The sequence below is a fragment of the Jatropha curcas genome, chromosome 7 (genome assembly GCF_041381405.1).
Source record: "Jatropha curcas cultivar XTBG-Jc1 chromosome 7, XTBG_Jcur_1.0, whole genome shotgun sequence".
In the NCBI taxonomy this organism is placed as follows: Eukaryota; Viridiplantae; Streptophyta; class Magnoliopsida; order Malpighiales; family Euphorbiaceae; genus Jatropha; species Jatropha curcas.
Genome location: NC_143157.1, coordinates 3,147,358 through 3,171,847, shown reverse-complemented (window position 1 = coordinate 3,171,847; position 24,490 = coordinate 3,147,358). Strand labels below are relative to the sequence as shown.

Sequence of the window (24,490 nt, the reverse complement as noted above, 5' to 3'; positions counted from 1 at the left end):
AGGGTTATAATGGATTTTTCGTGTCGATTTAAGTCAAACAATTTGAGGGATGTATATCCTTATTCGATTTAGGTGAATCGGTTAAATATCTTATTTAACCCAACCCGTCCGTTGCTCACCCCTAATAATAAGTATTCCAGTTATAACTATAACCAAGAGTTTTTCTACCTCTAAAAGAGATAAAATAAGATAATAATTTAATATACCTTGAATTCAAAATTGAAATAAAAAAATAATTAACTTTATAAGGGCTTTGTAATGAGTCTTGTCTAATAAAAATTAGGCATAACAATCTTATTATTAAGTCTAAACTCAAAACTGATAAAGCTTTCAAATCCCAGCCAAATCATCAAAAGCCATATTAAAAGGTGTTCATTAAACAAACCCTCATGATGTTTGAATTGAGTAAACTTTAGAAAATTAAAGAAAGATGGTTAACAACCAAACACAATGATTCATCTTTAATTTGAATCTTTATTTTGGATTTTGATTTTGATTTTGATTCTCTTTTCCTTTTCATCCTTCAATTGGAATCAAAATCGAAAATGGTAATTCCCATAGCTAGGGTTGTAAAAACCCTTCGCCGGATCGCCTTCTTGGCCCTGCACCGGTGCATTTGAAGCACTTCCCTGATCAACAACAAAAAATCAGAATCCATTAATTACTAATATAGTTTTTATTAATTAAGAAGTGAATGTAATTAGAATAATGTAATTTTTTCTTTAGAAAAATGGTACCTGTTCATTGGTATTGATTGTTGAAGTTGAAGGCAAGTTCATGTTAGGAAATTGCCCCATTTGATGAGAATAAGGAACACAGGCATTAAAATTGTTGTCATTGTTCTGGACAGGGAATCCATGTCCATCAAGAAATGTTGGTGGAGGCTGTAGTTCAGGAAAATTTGGCTCTTGATTGCTGTATTCATAGCAAGAAATGTTAGGGATTAACTAATTCTAATTATCCATATCGATTAGGTTATTAATTTTCGCAAGAAAGCTCTAACTGGATGTGTCTCGGGTTACAGAGAAGATCAAATACCACAAGTCGAATCCAAGATAGTCTCTATCTTTTATGATTTTTTATATATAACAAATAATAAGCTAGAAATGTACCTGAAGAATGGGAATTCACTGTACCCCGGAATATCAAAATCAAACTGTAGAGGCCTATCAACTGGATTATAGCTTGAACTTCCCATGATGAAGCCATCAGAATTCATATTCATTGGATAGAAAGGTTGCTATACGCCACAAAAATCAAAATAAATTAATCATTATGTCTAACAATAATCTCCTAATTAATTGTTTTGTCATCTGTTAAAATGTAAATTCTAATTATTGTTAGCTTATTATTGTTTTTGCTAGATTTTTGTTTAACATTTTCAGGTTACAGGTTAGTTATAGGTGTATTAAGGAAGCCTATTGGCTTGGAGTAGATTCCTGAAAATACTAAACTTTTTCTGGTATTTTTAATTCTAATAAAAAATTCGTTGTTGCTGATAAAAAAAAAAAAAAAAAGCTTCTTCTACTAATTACCTCTGGAACTGGATGAAAGTTTTCAATTTCTTCCAAAAGTTGCTGCTGAAAATTACAGAAGGCAGTATAATTAAGGAATATATATATATATATATATATATAGAGAGAGAGAGAGAGAGAGAGAGGAAAAATAACAAAATTGGGGAAGAAAAAGAATGGATGCAAGAAAGCTGAAGATCTGTTACCTTTCGGATTTGGACATGTTTCAATGTCTCAATCAATGTGTTTTCCTGGCGTTCAGCCTCAGTCACTGTTTCGATGCTACTTGGGCTCTTTAAAAATTGGCTGAAAAATTAATTAATAGAAAATTTTTAATTAATTGATTTATTCCCTCAAAATGGATTAATCTCCTTCCTTTAATTCCATGTTTGGCTATTTTAATTAATCCAGTTAATTGATTTTTCATACCTTATTTGTTTCTCAACATCTTCCAATTCAGAAGTGAATATTTGAATTTCATTTTGGATCACCTGTAATTCAATTATTGATGAATTTTCTCTATTATATATATAGATATATAAAAGAAATTTAGAGACAATTTAATTAATCATATATATATATGTATGTGTGTATAAAGTACCTGCATTTGAGATCCAGATGTTACATGGCAGCGACTATTAATTATGTCAAAAGAAAGCAAATAGTTAATTAATTAATAAACATATATATGTGAAAATTAAAAAAGAGTTTGTAAGAAGAGAACAAACCCAGCCATGACCAAGTGATGGAAGATACTTGTCTCAAGACTCATTTGATGAGCAATCCGCTTAATCAACTGCAAAATAATTTTATATATAAAATTAGTGAAACTTTGGAAATTGAATTTGGAAAATTAAACTATTAGCAAATAAATAATTGAATTTGTGGGTAATTACTAAATTACCTCTTCATTATGCAGCCTTCATTTGCGACATGTAGTTTGGGGAGATACAAGAAGATAAAGTCGTCAGCAATACTTATGGAATGAATTAATGAAATCAATATTGAATTAATATTTGCTAATTAAATTACAGAACCGAGTAAATATTATATTTCATAAAATAAAATGGAAATAATAAGTATGCTACTTATTTTAAAACTACCCTTTAACCAAACAAAAACTATATTATTGTAATAACTTTTAAAGATACCAATTAATAGTAAATTCGGTAGTTATAAATTCGTTATTCTTTATAGTTAACTTTTTAATAATAAGAAAGTAAGATGCAGTTTTGTAATTTTGTTATTTATTATAATTAACTTCCAATTTAAAATGTGCAATCTAACGGTTCGATTTCAAATCAAATCAAACAAAATGCATATATAGTTGATCACTTTTTCATCTCTCTTTTTATTTCATCTCTCTTTTTATTTTTCTCTACGTTATTTCTCCTCCTCCTGGATAATAGCAACAAATTCTAAACTCACTAATGAAAAGACTATCAATACCAAAATTGATCTCTCCTCCTTATATTCCTTTTTTAAAAGAAAGCAAAAATCTACTTCTAAATGATTTTTTCATTTCTCAAAAATGATGTTAGACTTACTCTTCATATACTAACATATGTTTATAAGAGACTAATTTCCATATATTAGCCTTGATCTCGACATATTAACATACATTTGCAGGAAATTGATTTCTATTTTTCATCTACATTATCATTTTAAACAGAATGAGGGTTTAAAAACAGAGTTTCTACAAACTAAAAGTTCTCCATAACCATTTGTACCTAACCATTTGTACCATATATGTAATTGAGTGTTTTGCTCCTTCAGGACAATTATATCAAATACAAATTAATTGAATTATAATTTTAATACCGTTGACGGCGGTTATCTGGAAGATCAAAATAATGTTGAATGATTTCCTCCAGCCTATAATTAAAATTCAAAATTCACACTGATTAGCTATAAGTGAATCAAATTAAGCACATACAAACCAAATATTATCAAGTCTATACCTTATAACTCTAAAGAAATTGATAATTCAACCCTATCAATTTCTTTTTAGTAAAATGAAGTAATGTGCTATAACAAAACGAAAATCAGGAATCAAGTGAGAATTTGAATAAAAATAATTCTTCATATCATTTACCTTTTCTTTCCTTCATAAAGAAAGAGTTTTCCAGCAGGAGAAAAGACGATAAGAGCAATCTCAATATCACATAAAGTAGAAAGTTCGTAAGCTTTCTTGATAATCCCACTTTTTCTTTTGGCAAAAGTAATGTGCCTGTAAGTTGGATTTTCGATTTTCTTAAGTATTATTTTTGATCTCCCCATCTCTTTTTCCCCTAAACAACTTCTCTTCTCTAATCTCTATCTTTCTTATAACTTCTATTCTCTATCTTTCATATGGACAACAACACATAAGCAAGTAGGTCTTTTATAGACTTCTTTTGGGTCCACTGTGTAATATGGTGGACTTCCCTTTTTTCCTCCTATCCAAAGCTACAAGATAAAAAGATTCCCAATTTACAAGTATGCAAAAACCATTAAATTTGATTTAATTTTTGTTAATCTTAAGTAGATTTTTATTAAAGGTACTTTTGAAAATATAATTAAATAATTTTATCCCTAATAATAATAATAACAACCCCTATATATGTAGATATAGATAAACCTACGCTATATAACAACTAAAATCTAAAATGCTATCACAATTAAAGTTATAAAATCTAAAAATGCTATTAGCTACTTTATGCTCTATGGTTGGAAGGGATATTATATCTCCTCATTCTATAAATTGAATTTATGTTTAATATAATTTGAAAATTGAATTTTGGTGGTCATAGAAAGTCAACTCTAAGTTTATAACTGTCAAATAAACATAAATGTGAATGAGCTGGAACTGAATTGTACGAGTGGAGAATTAAGAATGGCAGAGCACAACTTTTGATGATAATACCAGAAAGTCAAAAAGCCAGTTCGAATGAGCATAACACTTGTGAGGTGAAGTTAATTAGTTTCAAAATTGATTAATGAAATATCTGGATGTTAACCTCCAATGGTTATTTTTTGGATTTTATCTATGTGGGTTTACCTGCCTATAGTGTCTGAAATTCAACGGGCTATGGTTTGGAAAAATAATTATATCTAGAGTAAGACAACTACCATTTGTTGTTTTTGTCAATCTAATTCTCAGAATTTCTCCTCTTTCCTATTGAAATTGTGGGCCTCACTTCTTTCACTGTGTTTGGGAAAGGGAGGAAAGAAAATAGGGAGGAAAATAATGATTGGTTGCACTATTTATTTTCTTTCCTTATTTTTCACCCTATGTTTGGAAAAAGGAGGAAAATATATGGGAGGAAGGAAAATAACATTGTTGTAAATTTACATTTTTATCCTTTATATATTTGTTGGTTCTTTTTTGGAAAAGAGCAACGAATCTATTGGTTGACAGCTTGATTTGTGAATTAATTGCGGGTGTGCCAGGTTTGTGAAATACTCCAACTGAAAAATAAAGTGCGCTCAATCTGACTTCTAGGCTGTAGGTTTGGTTCCACAGTATCCGCTTCATCAGTTGTGCAATTAAAATAAAATTGGCAGAGAAAATTGTAAAATAGAATTTGATCGCTTGAAAAGTAAATAGAATTTTAATTGCTTGTATTGAAATACAAGCTTATAATTATAGAAAATGTAAATGAATTACTCTTAGAAAAAAATAAAAACAATGCTTTGAAATTAAATTGATTGACTCATTGGAGAGTTTGATTTGATTGTTGAATTCGTCGGAGAATTTTTTGTTCCCTTTTTGTTGGATTCCCTTGCTCCATTTGTAAGCTTTACAGGCATTAAGCAAAAGAATCCACTGACACACGTTTTCATCATTGGCTCCCTTGGTCCCCCACTTTCTATACGTGTCAACAATCGCTTGAGGAGTGCTTGTACAACTGCAGATCATGTCTTCTTTATCTCTTTCTTTTAATTAATTAAGTAATTAATGGAAATTAATTAATCAATTAATAATCCAAAACAATATTAATTGGGTCTCAATTAACTAAATATCCAAGCCCAAACCCAAAATATAAAGCCCAAATTTAAAAAAATCACAAAATGGGTTCATCAATTGCCCCCATATTAAGTTGGACTGATAGGCCATGCTTAATATGTTAGCCGATTTTGTAAATCCAAATCCATTTTAGAAATTAAAAATTCAAATAACAAATAAGCAAAGAAACTCTAAGGCTGGATTCACTTTTTTTATTCTTTTTCGTTTGCACGACTACCATCTTCTTTCTTTTCTTTCTTTCCTATGTTGCTGTTGTGGATATGCTACTCCATCATCTTGTCGATCTTGAAAACTATTTTCATGGCCATTTTCTAAATTTCTTAGATAGCCAAATATATTAAAGCTTTGGCCTTGGAATTGATGAAAATCATGGCCATATATTGTTTTCAAAGCAATTTTCGGTTTGCTTTTGTTTGGCTGCTACAAAATTATTTTCGAATCGTTCTCTCTCTTTTTTTTTTTCAATAATATAAATATAAAAGCATCAACCAACTACAGGTGCATTTTTCCTTTCCTCTCCTTTGCGTTTGTTTTCTTATATATATATATATATATATATATATATATATATATATATATATATATATAACATAAAAAAAGTGAAACTTTTTAAGATGGCAATGAATTTGTGCAATGGAAATTAATGGTTTGGTTCCTGTGTTTTACCTCTAATGAATTTTTTGAAGAATCATAGGCATGGAACCAATAAAAAAAACTATTTCAGAGGCACCAAATTTTTTATACCAATTCCACTGGCAACCATTTTTCCAGATTGTGGCACCAGTGAAAGTATATTTCTACTATGACTAGGGAAAAACTAGTTCCTCTGAATAAATATAAATTGTGTTGCGAATTATGTACCTTTATTTTTTACTAATAGGTTCCACTACTTCATTTGCAAACTCCTTGAGCGTTGCCCTTGCTAATGCACCAGCTCCTCAAGTAAGTTCCTCTGCTAATCTTAGCACCATTTTTTTTTTTTTTTGGTCAAGTTCTCTCCAGGGACATTCGTGACTGGTTCATCATCCTTTCTATTAGCTGTTTCTAGATATATTTTCCAAATTGAGGCAACTCCCCTGACTCATATGTCTTCTTCTCGATAGTCTCCTCTTCTTACAGTTTAAGATTTAGATGTTCCAGTTGTCTCTTCTCTATAGGTATGCTCTCTATTGCACCTGCCCTTTGTTGCACCTACAGATGGCTCCTCTTCTAATTTTATTCGTTGTTATTATTGAGATTGAGGATCCTTACTTGAGATTTACTCATTTTCCTGAGTGATCTACATTCTTCTTCCCTGGTACAAGCTTGGACAAAAAGCTATGAGACACGCTCCTCTATTATTTCATAGCACCAGTGGACCTAGCACCAGGTCAAATATCTGAATCTTGACTGACCTTTTTTTTTTAATTTGTATGAATATATTTAAAGCCATGAACCAGCATTTATGAAAGAAACAGCAAGTAGGCCTATTTACTTTATTCATGATTATCGTGAGATCAGCTATGTCATTTGCTTATAACTATTGCGTTGTTTGCTACATGTGACCTTTCTTAGTGGGACCGTGGGATCAGCCCCATTGCAATTACTGATGATCCCTCATTTCCCACCTGGTGTGATAGTACTCCTTGAGGTAATAACTACTGGCATTTCTTTTGTGCGAATCTCTTGTACTACTTGATAGCTAGTAAGCATTTCCTCTAGGTCGTTATGACCATAAAAATGTATGATCTTCTGTTTCAGCTCAGGTTTCAATAGGCTGCTAATATATGAAATTCTTGAAGTCCCAGGGGTACCGAGGTTGACTTCCTCTAAAAGATCTTGGACTTCAATAAGAACATTGCCCAGCCTAAGAAATGTTAATTTTTTTCTGAAGATCACTTCAGCACCATCAACCACTAGGTACTCCTCTGTAGCTAACCTGTCAAATAGTTACTGTAAATAAATTATGGAGATAGTAGTTGCAGATATTTCCATCTCCTTATTAGTATATGATTTAATAGTCATGGAGCTCTGAGATATTAGTCTCCCACCTCGGGCTTTATAAGGCGCGATGGCTAATGACGGCATTAAACCAACTCTAGAGGTCTTTACAACTAATGAGCTATTGGAAGATGTGTTAGGATCCTCTAAATCTTCACGAATTAAACACTCTAGTTGTTTTGTGGGTCCGGCTCCCTCTGAAAATTTCTGCTGCCAATATTGTTGCGACTCTTTAGGTGTCTTCAAGGACTTCGAATGAACCTATAGCTTCTTCAATTGATCAATTATACTCCTCAGATATACTTCAACAGCGTTGATAGATGCGACACTTGGGACAGGATCCTCATCAATCAATATTTACTCTTTGTCAGGGAACCTCAACACTCCTCTGTTAATGCGATCCTGTATAGAATTCCTAAAAATCCAATAGCTATTAGTATTATGGTTCCAGGAATCATGTTACTTATAGTATTACTTTCCCTTCGTCTCTTCTTTCGTCGGCAGCTTATGACCAGGTGGGAGAGATACAAACTTTTCCTTCAGCAAGAAATCAAAGATCTTCTCAGTCTTAGACACATTAAAGTTAAATTGAGTCTTCGAATCGGAGTCTTCTTCTGAGATGTTGTCTTTACTAGGGCTCCTAAGTTCAGACACACATAAAAACCTGAGTTCATTAAGTCAGCCATAGTCATTTCCTGATGAAGCTCCTGATAATAAATTCTTATTGAGCTTCTCTTCCTCTGTGATTCTTCTTTCAACAACTCTTCGTATTCTGCCACCTAGACTTGGCCATATTACGGTTTCAGGAACTGGAACCGTCGGTTCGAATTGGCACGGAACCGTAACCGGAACCGGTGAGAACCGAAACCGGGACGAACCGAAACCGGAACAAAAAAAATTCGGTTTGGTTCCAGTTCCAGCAAATATAGAACCAGAACCGGCGATTCCAAAGAACCGGTCGGAACCGGACTGGAACCGCCGGTTCTCCGTCCGGTTAGAACCGCTAGTTCGAACCAACGGTTCTAGCCGTTGTAACTGTCAGAAACTGCAGTTTTTTTTTTTTTAAATGTGTTGTGAAATGTCTTAATTACCCCTCCCAACAGCCATAAACTGCTATATAACGGCTAGTTTCAAGAGTATTTTTGGAAAATGGAATTTTTGGATTTATTATAAATACCTCATTTTATTTACAAATTCATTACAAAAAAATCTCAACTCTCTCTACTTACTCTCTCTACAATATACTACACTCTCTACTTACTCTCTCTACAATATACTACACTCTACTCTATATTATTCATTTATTCTTCTCTACTCTACAATCTCTCTTATTAAGTAATTATTCTCTCTAATTTTTTTTATTCAAATTTCCAAATTATATTTTATTATCATATAATGGCAAGTGGAGGAAACTCAAATTCGGGTAAGGGCAAGGAAAAAATTGGAGAATCATCTATCCCTACAAACGACATCTATGATATGATTCCCGACCAATTTAATTTTGAGGGTTTTCCAAATGAAAATTTGGATATTCCAATTCAAGAATCTGAATTTAATGAGCAATTTCAAGAAGATGAAGAGCAAGAGCAACGAGCAAAAATTGTTACAAGAGCAAGACAAAGTTCCGACATATTCTCCATTCATTTCACAAAAAAATTCAAAGGTGAGAAAATGTACGATGTAATTTGCAATTATTGTGGAAAATCTTATAAATTTAAACAAGCGGGCGGCTATGGATCATTTTGGAAGCATTTCGAGATAAAACATCCAACAAAAATAGGAGTTGATCGGTCTCAACAACAAATTTCCGGGTACGCTTCTAACCTTTCTTTATTTAAATATTCTGAAAAAATACAAAAAGAAGAATTAGCAAAAATGATTTCTATGGAACATTTATCTTTTAGTTTTGGTGAAAAAGTAGGTTTTAATAATTATTGTCAAAAAGCTTTAAATCCTTCTACTAAAAGAGTACCAAGAAATACTGTAAAACGAACTATTATTTTTTTATATAATAAAGGAAAAAAAGAGTTAGAACTTTTATTTTCTCAATTAAAAATTCGTGTTTCAATTTGTTGTGATGTTTGGAGTGATCATTGGCAAATGCATTCTTATATGGGTATTACATGTCATTGGATTGATGATGATTGGAAAATTCAAAAAAGAATTATTGGTTTTCGTGTTTTTGATGATAAACATACTGCAAATAATATTTATAGAGTAATTGTTTCAATTTTAGATGAATATAAGTTGACAAAAAAAATTTTTTCAATTTCATTTGATAATGCTTCTGCAAATACTAGATCAATTATTGAACTTAAAAAAATTTGTGAACCAAATATTGGTGGTAAATTTTTTCATATAAGATGTGCATGCCATGTTTTAAATTTATGTGTACAAGATGGTTTAAAAATTCTTGATTCTTTTATTTCTCCAATTAAAAAAGTTATTTCATATTTATGGACACATCCCCAAGTGATGAAAAGTTGGGCTAAATTTTGTAAAGAAAATAATAAAAGACCAAAACGTTTTCCAAGGGATGTCCCAACTCGTTGGAATTCAACATATGAATTACTAAACGAGTCTTTTTCTTATAAAGAATTATTATGCTTTTTTGTTACTAATAATATTGAGGATATTAATTTTTATCCACAAAATTGGGAGATTTGTGCAAAAATTTTAGATATTTTTAAAATTTTTAATGATGCTACCTATAAATTTAGTGGGGTTTATTATCCCACATCTAATTTATTTTTACCTATGTGTATTAATATTGTTACTGCACTCCAAGAATTTCAAAATGATGATTTATTAAAAGATTGTATTTTTTTCAATGAAAAAAAAATGGTTATCTTATTTTAAAAATATATCACCTCTTTATCTTGTTGCTATTGTATTTTATCCTAGATGTAGAATGGATGTTTTATGTGATTATTTGACTATTTATTATGATGTATTAAATCTTGATGTAGAAGATAATGTTAATATAAATGTAGTAATGCATGAAGTTAAACAAAATATTATGCAATTATATAATGAATTTGTTCAAGTTTCTAGTTCATCTACTTCTACTTCTACTTCTTCTCAATCTAATATTCCACAATTTTCAACACAAAGGGTAAGTGGTGTTGGTGTTGCTCAACAAGTTTTACTACAAAGACAAAAAAGAACAAGGGAATCCAGTTCTATTTCTGAGTTTGATAATTATCTAACAACTTCTTTTGAGTTTGGTGATGATTATGCAGATACTGATTTTTCAATTTTAGATTGGTGGAGTCGTCACGCAAATACTTTTCCAATTCTTTCTTTACTTGCAAAACAAATTTTAGCAACTCCAGTCTCCACTGTTACGGTTGAATAAGCTTTTAGTCAAGGAGGAAACATACTTGATGAAACACGATCTCGTATGACACCCGATTCACTAGAAGCACAAGCATGCGTGGATGATTGGACCAAGGCCGAACTAAGAGCCCAAGAAAATCCAAAAGAAAATGAAGATTTATTTGATTTATACGATGGGTCCTCAACGGGAACATCAACCGGTGGTGCAAATAGCGATTAAGGTAAAAGGGGTGAAATTGATATAAGGTAAGTAAGAACTACGTGGGCTTTGATTTCTCTAAACCCCAAGAGGATACGTAGGCAACTTATTTTTTTTTGTAAACAAAAAAAAAAATTAAGTTCAAGCCCTTTTTTTTTTTTTAAATTATGTTCAAACTTTAAAAAAAAAAATTCAGTTCAAATTTAAAAAAAAAAAATAATTATGTTCAACACTCAACAATTCAAGTCTTTAAAAAAATAAATTTAATTGAAGTATTTTTTAATTTTTTAGGTGTATTTTTTAATTTTTTATGTTCAAATAATTTTTTTTTAAACCGGTCTTCAAAATTTAAAATTTTTTAGGTGTATTTTTTAATTTTTTATGTTCAAATAATTTTTTTTTAACCGGTCTTCAAATTTTAAAATTTTTTAAGTGTATTTTTTAATTTTTTATGTTCAAATAATTTTTTTTTTAAACTGGCATTCAAAATTTAAAATTTAAAATTATGCGATTCGCCGGAAAACCAATTGGAACCGTCGGTTTTGTAATCGGATCGGAACCGGAACCGGAACCGGACCATTTCGGTTCGGTTTCGGTTCCAGTTTTTCTGGAACCGGAACCGTCGGTTCCGGAACCGTGGCCAAGTCTACTGCCACCTTAGCCGCCAGCTCATAAAAATCTCCAAACTCCATCCTTTGTAATTTCTTCCTCAACTTCAAGTCCAAGCCTCTCTGAGCCATCTTGACAAACTTGCGTTCGGGTAAGAACACCTTACACCTGTTCCTCAGCTTCTTAAACCTTGCAATAAATGAGTAAGTCATCTGTCCACTTCTTTGTGTCAGCATGGACAACTCGGCCACACAAACCTCTAGCTCAGCTCTGAAGAACTGGGTATGGAAGAGACGCTCCATCTCATACCATGAATTGACTGAGTTCCTCGAAAGTGTTAAATACCAGGTGAAAGTTGTACCTGTCAAGGAGTTAGGAAACAATCGCAACTTATAGTTAGCAAATTCTCCAGATTAGCAAGTGCCCCACATTGGATGGTGAATCTGGCTAGATGCTCCACGATCGATTGTCCTTCTTCTCTAGAGAATAATGTGAAATCTAGAATTTTGTACCCCCTTGGATAAGGGTTCTCTCTGTCAATTATTTTTAAATACGGCTTCACAAACTCCTGGCGGCCAACCTGTCTGAGGTCAGGCCCATAAAGTTCCTGCACAATGTCCCTTAGAACATCCATAGTGACCTGGGGAATCTGAGGAACAGGATTACCTGTCGTTTGAGGAACCATATTGACACTTGTGTATGTATTCTGGGGAGTTCCATTGAAGGCAACCCCTCTAGTTCCTTGGCTTCCTTCTGTGCCTGTCAACGACTGAGGAGCATGAGAAGCCTCAGCCTCATAAACACCTAGGTTAGTCACAGGACTAGTGGTCCCAAAAACAATGTTAAGAGTCACTGTAGGCCTGCCAGTGGAGCGGCCTGTCTAGAGTGGTGCCTTTGATGGGTGGTGCCGCGGCTCCTCTCTTCAATGTGGTTGTTGATACCTCTCTTCAGCAAGAGCAAAATCACTGTCAGTGCCTCCCGAGGGACTTCGAGGTGGTTGCCCCCCAAGTTCTTTGGCACACTTGGATGAAGATTCATTTCCCTCCTTAGCAGAAGACTTGCTAGTAGGAGATTGATTGACGGGTGAGTCCACAGCGTCAAGCTTCTTTTTAGTGACCTTCTCCATGAAAACATTCATGGTTTGCAGCAATTGGACCATCATTTGCCTCTATTTTTTTAGCATTGCTTTCACATCAGAAGAATCAAAGACATCATCAGAAACATAAATTTTTTTACCTGAGCATTTATTGAGATCATCAAAGGTAAGGGCCACACACTACTTATGTTCAAGTGTAGGTGTTGCTGGAAGATTGCGCATAGGATCATTAGACCATTGTTTCGGCACACCGAACCCACCAGAATGCTTCATAATAAAATATTTCTGCCTTCAATTCTTCAAGAAAGAAATATTTGCCTGGTTATTAAAAACGTTACAGTTATTTCTCACCTAAAGAAAGCGGTTATCTTCATTGACTCAGTCGAACATGTGGTACACCTCTCGCACCCCCTAAAACTGTAAGAGTATTCCCATCACGACGAGTCAGTTCTCTTATCCCACAAAAAATCGCAACCCATTAGGATGAAGTTAGTTTATATCAATCTCTTAGTCATTAAAGAATGACTTTGAAGGTTTGGATAAAGGTAACCAAAACCCAGACCGGAAAGATTCTTCATACAACATCATAGAGTCGTTGTCCAAAGGCTTGTTTACCCTTAGATGCTCGAACGGATGAACTAATTTATACTCTAGAGCAACACCATACATAGAGCTTATGTTTAAGAGTTCACCCTCATCAATGTCCGATGGAACATCAGCGATCCTAACATTTGCTTTATAAGATTTCACCCCACTAGTTCCAGACTCAACAACTTCATTATCTTCATCATCAGATTGATCAAATAAAACCTGGACATCCTTCTCACTAGCCAAACCCATGATTCCGACAAAAGCAAACAAAAAAACAAAACAAAAGCTATAAAACTTACCAAAGCGAAGAGAGCTAGAGAGAGCAAGGAAACTTTTTAAAGAGATGCTCTGATGTTCAGAAATGCGAAAGTGAAGCAAATGAGGCAAGGAGTTAGCCATATATATGGAGAGAGGTGAGACACTAAAAAGTCACTCACGTTTAACGAGGCATGACTCTTGAAGTTCCCCTTCGATAAACGAATCATCACCTCGTTTCTCCCAAATAGAGTCGTTTTTAACTGACAAAGGCAGATAAAGAACTCCATGATTAAAAGACAACAATAATTGATAATAATAACAAAAATAAATAAATAAGTAAGTACAAAGTATATATATAATTACAACATCCTTTTTGGACATAAATGACCAAAAAACCAAGGGGGCTACTGATAATATATATATATATATATATATATATATATATATATATATATATATATAAGAACAATATATATAAATATATTAAAGGATATTAGACTCTTAAAGAAACTCTAATTAACAGATAATATAGAATTCTTATAATCTTATCCTAATGCAATTATTCTTACTCCAATATATATACTCCAAATTTACTCCAAAAAGAGACTAATTTTAAATTCTCCTAATCCTCAATTTGTGAGAGTTTAACACATTTTTTTTTTCCAAGTTTTTTATTAATTCTTTTAGCTCTGATACTAACAACAAATTTAGCTCACAAAAATATGATAAGTGGTATTAAAGCTTTTGGCTCAGAGACGAGCATGGAGACAATGGTTGATAAATTACGTAGTATGCCCGTAACTACAAGGGAATAAGAAGAGTTTCTTAGCGCCCAATGGAGTGACTCTTAAAGCTAAAAAGTAGTGGAGCAAATTGGATCTTAGTGACATCAATTTTTAATTAACAAAGTAAATTAAAATATAATCTTTCTTAAAAAAAACTTTTGTACCTATATGGAATTTCCCAGAAGAGCAATTCTAAATGAGCAATAATTTTAATATTAAAGACAATCACTAGTATTTCATGAAATAACGTTCAATTTGCCCTTGAACTTGGACATAATATATAATTTGCCAAAAAATTAATTTTTTATACAATTTATCCCTTTTAACTTGCATCAAAAAAATAAAATGCCCAGTTTTTTTTAAAAAAAAAAATTATAGTTTTTAACTAATAAAAATTACTTTAAAAAATTTTAAATTAGAAAATAAAAAATATTTAAAATATAATAATAATTATAAAATTTTACAGTATTTGATTTAGAAAAACTATAGAATGAGAACAAGATTTGATTATATTGAGATATTTGGTTAGAAAAATATTTATTATTTTTTATTTGATTATTTATTTTAATTATATTTAATGTAGATCAAATATTTAATTACTTTTTAATCATATTTGATTTATATCAAACAATTTGTTTTTGAACATTTTGTATTTTTAGTGCAAGCTCAAGAGGTAAATAGTACAAACAGTTAATTTTCGGCAAATTGCATATTGCGGCCAAGTTGATGGAGTAAATCCAGCCTTATTTCATATTTCTTCTTGGTATAACTTTTCAATTTGAATGTCAAAAAAAAAAAAAAAAAATCAATTTGTGCCTAGTCCTGTTTACATAAAAAATCTTATCAATATCGCAACTTTACAATCTGATGAAAAATTTTGACAATAACCTTATTTTGCTCAAATGCAAAAGAACCCAAAAATAAAAAATAAAAATAAAAATAAAAAACAAATGATATTTGCTTCTAATATATAAAGTTAATTACGTTATTGACAATATAGTGCTGAGATAAAATCGTTGCTTTTCATTATTGCTTTTCATTATTGCTTTTAAAAATAAATTCTTTTTTCAGTACATACCAACAAGAAAAAGAACTTGATCCTACAAAAAATAAAAAAATAAAAAAGAATACTCGGGTAAGGCGTACTTGAAATAGCAGTGCAAGAGACCCAAGATTTGAAACCCCAAGTCCCTTTCCCGCTTTAATGTTTAAACTATTCTTATTACAAAATAGCAGTGCACACATATTCCAATTACACAGTTTAAAATTTAAAATTAAAAAAGAATACCCATAAACAAGTGCAGATGTTGAAATGGTGCCCCTCTTTCATGATCTAGCGCTACTGTGTAACACCAATTTTTTGTAGAGCACAAATGGAAAAAAAAAAAAAAAAAAACATAGGAAGCAAACATCACATGCTTCTTTTTCCCCAATATTTAGGTGCTAGATCATTATGTTCTTTTCATATGAGCTACAATTACATCAGTGAAAAATATTTATCATACAGAAATTTAGTTAACCATCACCGCATCTAAATCTACTACATTTTGTACAATTAACATAAGAAAGGAGAAACAACGAGGGCACGTGGACCAGTAAAGCCTTCATTGTCTTTCACAAAATTACCGACATGAGCAGAATCAGGAGACTGTCCGTCCATAGCACAAACAAGCAAGATAGAGATTCTTCGCCCATTTTTCCTGAAGGTGAACAAACCCAAATGTCAAAAATTGCATATCAAAACAAATTATGAAGCATGTTATTTATATCAATCATGAATTGCTCATGCCATTAGGGACGGAGACATCAGCTCATCAATTTTGCCACAGCTACAATACAAACTATTTGGTGAAAGCTTTATGTTCTCAGTGTTTATATTTATCGGACAATCTCTTAAAGTAAAATAGAGAATTGTTGTGGGATTGAGGCAGTAAAATATTGAGAACTAACAGCAATAAACTCATAGTTCTCATAATACAATCTAGAATGAGTACCATTCCTTTACCGGGAACCATGCACATACTCTTATCACTATCAGCAATCAGATGAGAAGATTCTCATCCAACAGCTGAGAAAACATGATGACCATGAACGCGTCTTAAATAATCACTACCAATCTGAAATTTGTCAAAATCATGAAAATTATAGAAGTGCACTTTGTACACAATTCAAGGAGTTCCATTTATCCAGTGGAGGAATCATTTTTTATCTATCATTTAGGTTTAGTTTTGGCAAATTTCAAATCAACCGGTATTACCTGGTCAGGTTTGTCGAAAAAGGATCATTTGATTTGATAAATGTTGAAGCTACAGTTTAATAATTTCATAGCAAAGCCGGATTCTTATAATTTCATAAGTACCAACTTTTTGTAAAAGAAAAAAATAAAACTGGATTCTATGTTTGCCTAAGTACCTTTTTTTTTTTTTCTTTTTTTTTTTTTAAAGAAAGCTGGATTCTAAAGCTCGTTTTTTGTCTTTAATATAAATAACAATCACTACCTAGTTAATAAAATCACTTCAGTATATTAGGCTTTGGCATAGACCCATGTTCAAATCTACATATCAGCAAAAGAAAGAGGGGGAAAATTTTTCAGGACAGGTACAAATAATTCTAGCACTTTAAGAGACTTGAAGATTATATCAAGTGAACTCTACAGAGAAGACACTGCATGATGTTACCTTAACATGTGTGCTTGGAAACTGAGATGTACGTAAAGTTTCCTGAGTTTCATCCCCGGGCTTCCGCCTGGGGACACTCAAGATAAGAGCAGCTTGATCAAGTGTTGCAGCTGTTGATGTAATTCGGAAGCCATTATCCCATCGTCTGTGAATTCCCTCACTCGGATATAGAAAGTCAAGCTCCACAACCTATTGAAGCCAATGAGAGAAACTCAAAATCAAATTTAGATAAAACTATGAGGAAAACATAAGCAAGTTAGCACAGAGTGCTGCCATGCATATGCATATACAGATGTGGTAAAAGAACGGCAAAACCTAGGAACAACAAATCACAGTTAACTAATTGCTTTATAAGTCTGGCCAAAAGGTTGTACTCACACATGGCGAGGTTTGGATACCCGCTATCTATTAGCATATTAATTATATTTTCATAGTGCAGTAGAACTAATCGCAGTCAACTTCCCAGATGTTACTTTTTAATAAGATAATGAGTTCAACAGAACACCAATCTGAAGAGTAAGGCAGATAATGCTTTCAGGCTACACTTTTAGTTTAACTTTGTAAAACTCATAATGATATGCTCAAGCTCCGTACAGCCAAATATCATATTTACTTTAACATCATTCATAAAGAAATAGCAATGACAAAAGGAAGCAGGAAACACTGACAAAAAGAAGGCCAGCAAGATTTAAGACATCGCACAATTGATGTAAAAATTTGTCTAGGCTCCATTGGATAAAAGTAGTGCATCAGCACGTCAAAAACTAATTGCAAGACATTGTGGAGATCACAGAAAAGACAATATACACAATAATAAATAAGGGGCAGGTCACCACCTTTAGACTTTAAAAATTAGACCCGAATAAGAAGAGCCATAAAAATATGAAATTAACAATAAAAATATTAAATTTTCTCCATGACAAAATAGCAATTGCCAGAATATACAAGAAAGTCAACCTGATCACTGAAGCCAGCATTGCGAGACATGACAACACCCCATCGGCTTCCAGCAGTTGCCATTGAAGTCACATGAAATCCTTCTCTCCACTTCTTGTTTATCCATTTAAAGGGAAATGAGTCACTCACCTTGTAAGATTGTTGCGTGTATTGTGTCCCTATATAAATTGACATATTATTATGGATTTCAGTTATGAACAAATAAATTTTATAAGCAGGTTTTCTCTAGAAATGCAACTTTGCTTGACAAAATTCTAAAATCACAAATACAAAACCACACATTAGAAATATCCAAATAGAGATATTACAAGTCAAGAAAACCACTGGTTCCAGCATAGTGGAGAAAAATACTTTTTCCAAATAACCAGAACAAGCAAATCCTAGGACATAATGAACATTAATCATATAAAATGCTGAACTAAATCCATAAATTAAAACAAATCAAGTAAAGCAAGCAAACCTTTGGACATCACCACAAGGGAACTTCCATTGTTAGAACCAGCAATAGAACTAATGTAATAGTTCTTCTCCCATTGCTCCATAATCCATTCCTGTTATTTTGACATAAAATATGCTTATTGTTTCTACAATTAATTACTTGTGAAAAGAACCAAAAATTTTGTCCAGCATAGATATTCACCTTGTGTAAGAAAAATGGTGACATTTCATAAACTTGATGTGTAAAACCAGTTCCGGCATCCATAATTAGTGCCCAAAGATTTGACGATGATGCTACACTACTTATTAGAAGACCATCAGCAATTCCTCTCTCCACATGTTGAGCCAACCTTCCATCAGCCACATTATAATGGTACCTAGTTGCAAATAAATGCAGGTCATCAAGTGCCAATGTAGTAAGGATAACATAATCGACCATAACAATTTCTCCCCTATAATTTAAAAAGTTATCAATTGGTGAAACAATGGAGGTCCAAAGCCCCAGAAACCAGGGGATTTCTGGGGGATGATTGTAGGTTCAGTAGGCCCCAATCCATTTTAGTTTTCCCTCTTTTACAAAGTAATAACACCAAACATCCATCAGTTTTACAAGAGCTTTGCTTCATTGGGTAACATAAACCCCAAGTATAATTCATATGAATTTAAATTGAATAGATGAATACAGTCAGCAAATTGGTTTATCAGATCAAGAGATTCAAGAGTATAACATGGAAATGAAATTAGCAAATTAACTTCTAGACCAGCTGCTCATGCTCCTAACAATTTTAGTTGAGGTGCACATATAAACAACATTCAGCAAGTATGTGTTTGTGTAGTGTTCTTCTTGGACATATTTAAAGGCCTTCAAAGAAATTGAACTAGAAGTTTCTTGTAATATAAGAGAATTTCCTTTGGGAAGAAGAATATATAGTAAAGGAAAAACCAAAACAAGAATAACTAATAGAGAAAAAAGCCTCTCCTACTCCACTGAACATCAGCTAAGGACATCCCTCTAAATGCACTACATCAAAATAACAGGAAGATTAAAATAAAAATTAAAATAACAGATAGCAGTATATGAGAAAAATAAGGGAACATGTTCATTTACCACTATAAATTCTGAACAAATTTCATTCTTGTGTGTGTGTATATATATATATATATATATATATATATATATATATATATTTTTTTTTTTTTTTGTTCTTATAATCCAACCATTAAAATTTGATGCCCGTATGCTTTCAAATCAGTCAAATATTAATACAAATTTAACCTATATTAAGACAATTTATTCAAAACACTTGCATAAAAGGTCAGTCGTAAAGAGGTACTTACAAGAAATTTTATAATCTAAGTAATTACCTGAATAAAAAATTGATCTAACAAATTAATCAAAATATCAAACTCAAACTATAAAATTTAAGTTGTAGTTTCATGCAAGAATTTGTGTAACTTACACACTTTCAAGTGAGCCAGCCATTTCTAAAATGGAAAGAGCATGAATGATGGACATATTCTCACCTCTGCTTCATTGGTAGCCTAGCATTGTAAACTGAAATCCATTGTGTAGCAGGAACTCCCAAGCGGACCTTCTTCTTAGGTTGTCCGTCATCCTCTTCCTCGATATTCAACCTACCACGTTTCTGACCAACTTGACAGATAATCTGACGAGGGATGTACAGTTGTAATGTTAGATTCCTAATGGTAAAGGAAAAACCTTTTTGGCAGATTCAGATACTATCACCACATTTACCTTCTGAGCGCCCTCCGTGTTTATAGGCCTTATCGCTGGATTTGGTCCTATCAGGCCTTCAAACAAAGATATTAGCTTGGAATAGTTCGGCTCCTCATCAAATTTCATATTCACAACAAACTCAAGAAATTGCTTAAGAGGTGGAGGACAGAAGCAACACAACATTTCTGGAGACGTTGCCATCTTCTTTTTGCAAACTAGGAAGGACTTGTTATCGCCCTAAGATTATTTAAAAAGAACATAAGGCAACAATTGTGAGCATATCATTCTGCAAAGATCTCAAAGATGATAAATTACCAATCTTGTGTGCATACATACAAATACGTAATTGTATATACGCACATACAAGAGCATGTGATTATTGAGTACTATTGATATACCTGATACCCTTGCCATGGCAATCTGCCTCGATGCAGAAAAATGAGTGTATATGCCAGAGATTCGAGATCATCCCTCCTACTAGCGGTTCTTCCCAAGTGTGCATGCACACTAGCGTATCGAACAGTTCCCCTACAGAGCAGAAACCATAAAAAAATCATCCAGAGATAGATCGATCACTAGACCCCAAGTAGAAACTAGGAAAATAACTCTTACCTAAACATATCAGGACGCTGATCATATTCAACATGCTGCCCACTGCCACTATCTCTCCACTTTGTTGCTGTCATTTAACATATTGATTAGAGTCATAAACTGAGAACATAAAATTGCTGAATAAATACTTAAAAAGCATTAAGAAATTACTCACCTAAACCAAGGTCAACAAGAAATAACTTCTTCTCTTGCGCTGTACCTGGCTGACCAAGTAAAAAGTTCTCCGGCTTTACATCTCCATGGACATAGCTAAAATCAAACAAGCGCGCATTTGAAACAACCAACAACTAAACTTAAAAGAAGACTCGCAAAACTATGAATAGCCTTCTGACCCTACAATTTTAAGAAAACCAAGTATAATCTGAAAAAATGTGGCTAGACATACCCTCTGGAATGCATCTTCTCAAGTATTGATAAGGATTCAACAGCAATACAAGCCACCATTTCTGATGACATCCTACATACAAAAAGAACAAGAAACACACATACATATAGATATAAGAAAGAAAATTCAGCAAAAGACCTAATAAAGTTAAATAATAGCACTGAGCACGTAAGACAAGACAACGACTCTATTATTATTTGGTGAACATAGGAAGTAAAAAAGTAGCTTTCAGAACATTGGTCGACCCATCCCATCAGAAAACAAAAAAAAAAAAATGAACAAATAAACTCCAAACATGCACAAAAAGAAAAATTCAAGAGAAGATATCCACTGCATGAGATACTCACGCCTGCCCAGAAGTATTCCATACATCCCAAAGACTCGGCCCAAGCATGTCCATAACCTGAAAATGTTTGAGTAAGCATTAAACCAGCAAGTTAAATAGAGAGGTGAAAAGAAAAGAGCTTGTGGACCATACCATTATATAATAATCTCCTTGTCTTCCTTTATAGTGCACTCTGGGCACTCCATGGCTGCCACCAAGAGTGCTGTAGAACAAATATACAAGATAGAATCACTAAAGCATCAATAAAAATTCTAAGAACAGATATATAAAGAGAGAGAGAGAGACAGACTGAGAAAAAGAAGAATAAGAAGAAGAATGACAAAGAAAGGACTTACTTATATACTTGCCACTCATATGGGGGGCCATAGTTACAACCTTTACTATTTCTATGCTCAAATTTCAGAGCCACCTTAAGGTAAAAAGTTTAGAAGAAAAGGTTAATAGGATGATTAAGCTTATGTATAAGAGCAGGCAAAACAGCAGATAAACCAACTTTACCTCTATGGCCCCAGGACCCATCGTACGATCATTTCCGCCATTAACACGACGACCAACAAACACCTGACCAAACCCACCCTTACCCAACTTCCTTTCTATCTTATATAAAGGAGAGCCTCCAACTTGAACCTTTGAAAAGAAAATAACAAACCTTCTATAATTACCATACAGAGAGTAAAGCAAGCAATATTAGCAACAGTACATGTTAATCTAAATCAAATTCAAATATTAAAAAAGAAAAAAAAAAAAGTTAAGATAGAAACTGAATCTATGTAATATTCTACACACTCACACAACATTAGAGTAACTCACAATTAAAAGAATCAAGAGCAGAAGCATTATATTTCAGTTTAATTCTTCCAAAAAACGGTTATGCGCAGTAAACATAATTATTTCAGATTCAGTATACAGTCAAATCCAACACTGAAGCTTAAAATATTTCCAAAGTCAATTTTCACATACCCTAAAGCTGAAAAAATGAGCATAAAAACAACAAATAAAAGTTCCTAAACAATCAAATATAAATAAGGGTTGCTTTTGGGAAGCAAAGTCACTAACTTAGTCTTCATGAGCTTGTAAGGATCCCATGCATTGATCAATGCTCAAGGAAAGGAGATGCACTTAACAATTATCAGGCCATTATATTGAATCCTAGTTTTTCAAGCACTAAATACCCAGTGGTGAACCAAAACAAATTAGAAATAAGAAAAGGCTACCCGAATAACTCAAGAACCATAATTTTCAATTGGTTCACTAAATAAAAGCACCAAAGTAAAACATTTTAGGCTAAAGATGAAAGCATCATTTACGCTGGAGAACTTCAACCCAATCGAAGAGACACTACAGCAGCAAAAGAATATAACATCAACTTAAAGAAAAGCCACCATATAAACAAAACCAGAAGAAAACCAAATTGACCGAAAACACCATGTAATGTCCACCAAAAGGTAGCGTCCTTATATCGAAACTAGACCCAAAACAATTGAGAAAGGAAAAAAAAAAAAAAAAAAAAAAAAAAAAAAAAAAAAGAAGAAGAATGGAAAATGAAGCTAAGAATACCCAACAAAATGCATACCTTTTCAGGAAAAGGTGAAGTATTGCCCTCCTCTTCCTGCCCAGCCTTATTAGCGCTCAAACCACCACTATCGTCACCCATTATAGCAGCTTCCTTGTCTTTCCTGTCTTGTTCAGCAGCAGCAGCAACAACAACAGGCGAATTGTTCTTCCTGCCCTTCTTCTTCCTCTCCAAATTCGAAAAATCACTCTCTCCTCTCTCCGATATCACAATCACCTTATTATCCTCCTCTTGTTTCTCTTTCAACCTTTTGGTTTCTAATCTTGTCCTCGGCCTCTTTGTTTCTCTAGCTACAGCAGCTCGGGTTTTTACGTAATTTTGCACCCTAGGAGGAGGGTCCTTTTGCTCGTTTTGCGGCGCTAACACTGCGCGGCCTCTGCGAACACCTCTGCGAAGCTCAGGCATCGCTCAAACCCATACAATCGGTGCCCTAAAAGTAAAACCGTAAGGAATTTAGCGTTGATCATTATAGTGAGATTGGGCTATCCATTTCTCGAAAAAAAAAAATGATATAATTGAAATCGAAAAGGTTCGGATAGACAGTGGAGATCCGTATGGTCAATTTTGAAGGTTGATTGAACAGATTAGAAGGGAATTGAAGAGAATTAGGGTTCGAATTTGGAGATTTTTTTAAGGTTAGGGCTAGGGTTTCGTATTAGAGAAAGAGACGCCGACCCTCTACCAGCTGCTGCCGATTGAAGGAGCGAATGAAAATTGGAAATGAAGTCTAAGTCATCATGATGGGACCAACGACGAATGGGTCAAAATACGAAACATTCACCATTAGGAATTAAAGTAAGAGGGATATGTTAACGAGGGTACGCACCATCTGTGTATCTTACTATTAATGAAAAATTTGAATATCCTAACAACATACTATTAATCATGATTAATTAGATTTCTCAAAAAAAATCATAATTAATTAGAAAATTATATTTCACTAATATATTGAATATAATTTATTAAATTTTTTTATAAATAATTAAGCATTTCAAAATTTTAAGCTATATCTTTTTTATATTTATTTTTTAAAAATATATATATAATAATGAAACATTTGAAAATTTTTATAATTTTATTTTTTAAATATAAAATTTATTTTTTTAATATTTAATTTTTTTATTATAATTTAAAATTTTATTTAAAATATTTTTTTATAATATTCTTTTTTCTTTTTATTGCATAATTTGATTGGATATATTTTCTTAAAAATAAAAATACAATATAATAATTAAACTCTTTCAAAATTTTTAAAATTTTTCTTTTTAAAATTCATTTTTAAATAAAATGAACAGTTAAAATTTTCAATTTTAAAATATATATAATACTTATTTTATATATGTATTGAAACGTATTTATTATGTGGTATTGTAGAAATATATA

At 32.5% G+C, this 24,490-nt stretch overlaps 2 protein-coding genes and 1 pseudogene across 3 annotated transcripts; all 3 read right to left on the bottom strand.

Moving 5' to 3' along the window:
- Positions 1-219: 219 nt before the first annotated feature.
- On the bottom strand, positions 220-3,847 carry LOC110008805 (agamous-like MADS-box protein AGL9 homolog). Of its 2 annotated transcripts, none has more exons than XM_089724297.1 (11): positions 3,610-3,847; positions 3,336-3,389; positions 2,419-2,434; positions 2,243-2,310; positions 2,116-2,149; positions 1,944-2,005; positions 1,721-1,820; positions 1,536-1,580; positions 1,113-1,240; positions 738-915; positions 220-629 (listed from the first exon to the last, which is right to left on the bottom strand). In XM_089724297.1, the coding sequence occupies exons 1-11, from the start codon at positions 3,792-3,794 to the stop codon at positions 534-536; spliced, it is 966 nt and encodes a 321-aa protein (XP_089580423.1). In that variant the 5' UTR covers positions 3,795-3,847; the 3' UTR covers positions 220-533. The 2 variants fall into 2 exon arrangements, with proteins under 2 accessions (XP_089580423.1, XP_037497292.2); XM_037641364.2 differs by having other exon boundaries at positions 1,536-1,577.
- A 3,917-nt stretch (positions 3,848-7,764) lies between these two features.
- Positions 7,765-12,788, bottom strand: LOC149494584 (uncharacterized; annotated as a pseudogene).
- A 2,735-nt stretch (positions 12,789-15,523) lies between these two features.
- LOC105650959 (hypothetical protein) lies at positions 15,524-23,869 on the bottom strand. Its single transcript, XM_012237929.4, has 16 exons — positions 23,108-23,869; positions 22,033-22,161; positions 21,870-21,943; positions 21,667-21,736; positions 21,536-21,591; positions 21,189-21,260; positions 20,958-21,052; positions 20,804-20,870; positions 20,590-20,719; positions 20,210-20,428; positions 19,978-20,120; positions 18,656-18,830; positions 18,476-18,566; positions 18,016-18,173; positions 17,059-17,247; positions 15,524-16,080 (listed from the first exon to the last, which is right to left on the bottom strand). Exons 1-16 carry the CDS (start codon positions 23,510-23,512, stop codon positions 16,021-16,023), a joined length of 2,133 nt encoding a protein of 710 aa, XP_012093319.1. The 5' UTR covers positions 23,513-23,869; the 3' UTR covers positions 15,524-16,020.
- Positions 23,870-24,490: the final 621 nt, after the last annotated feature.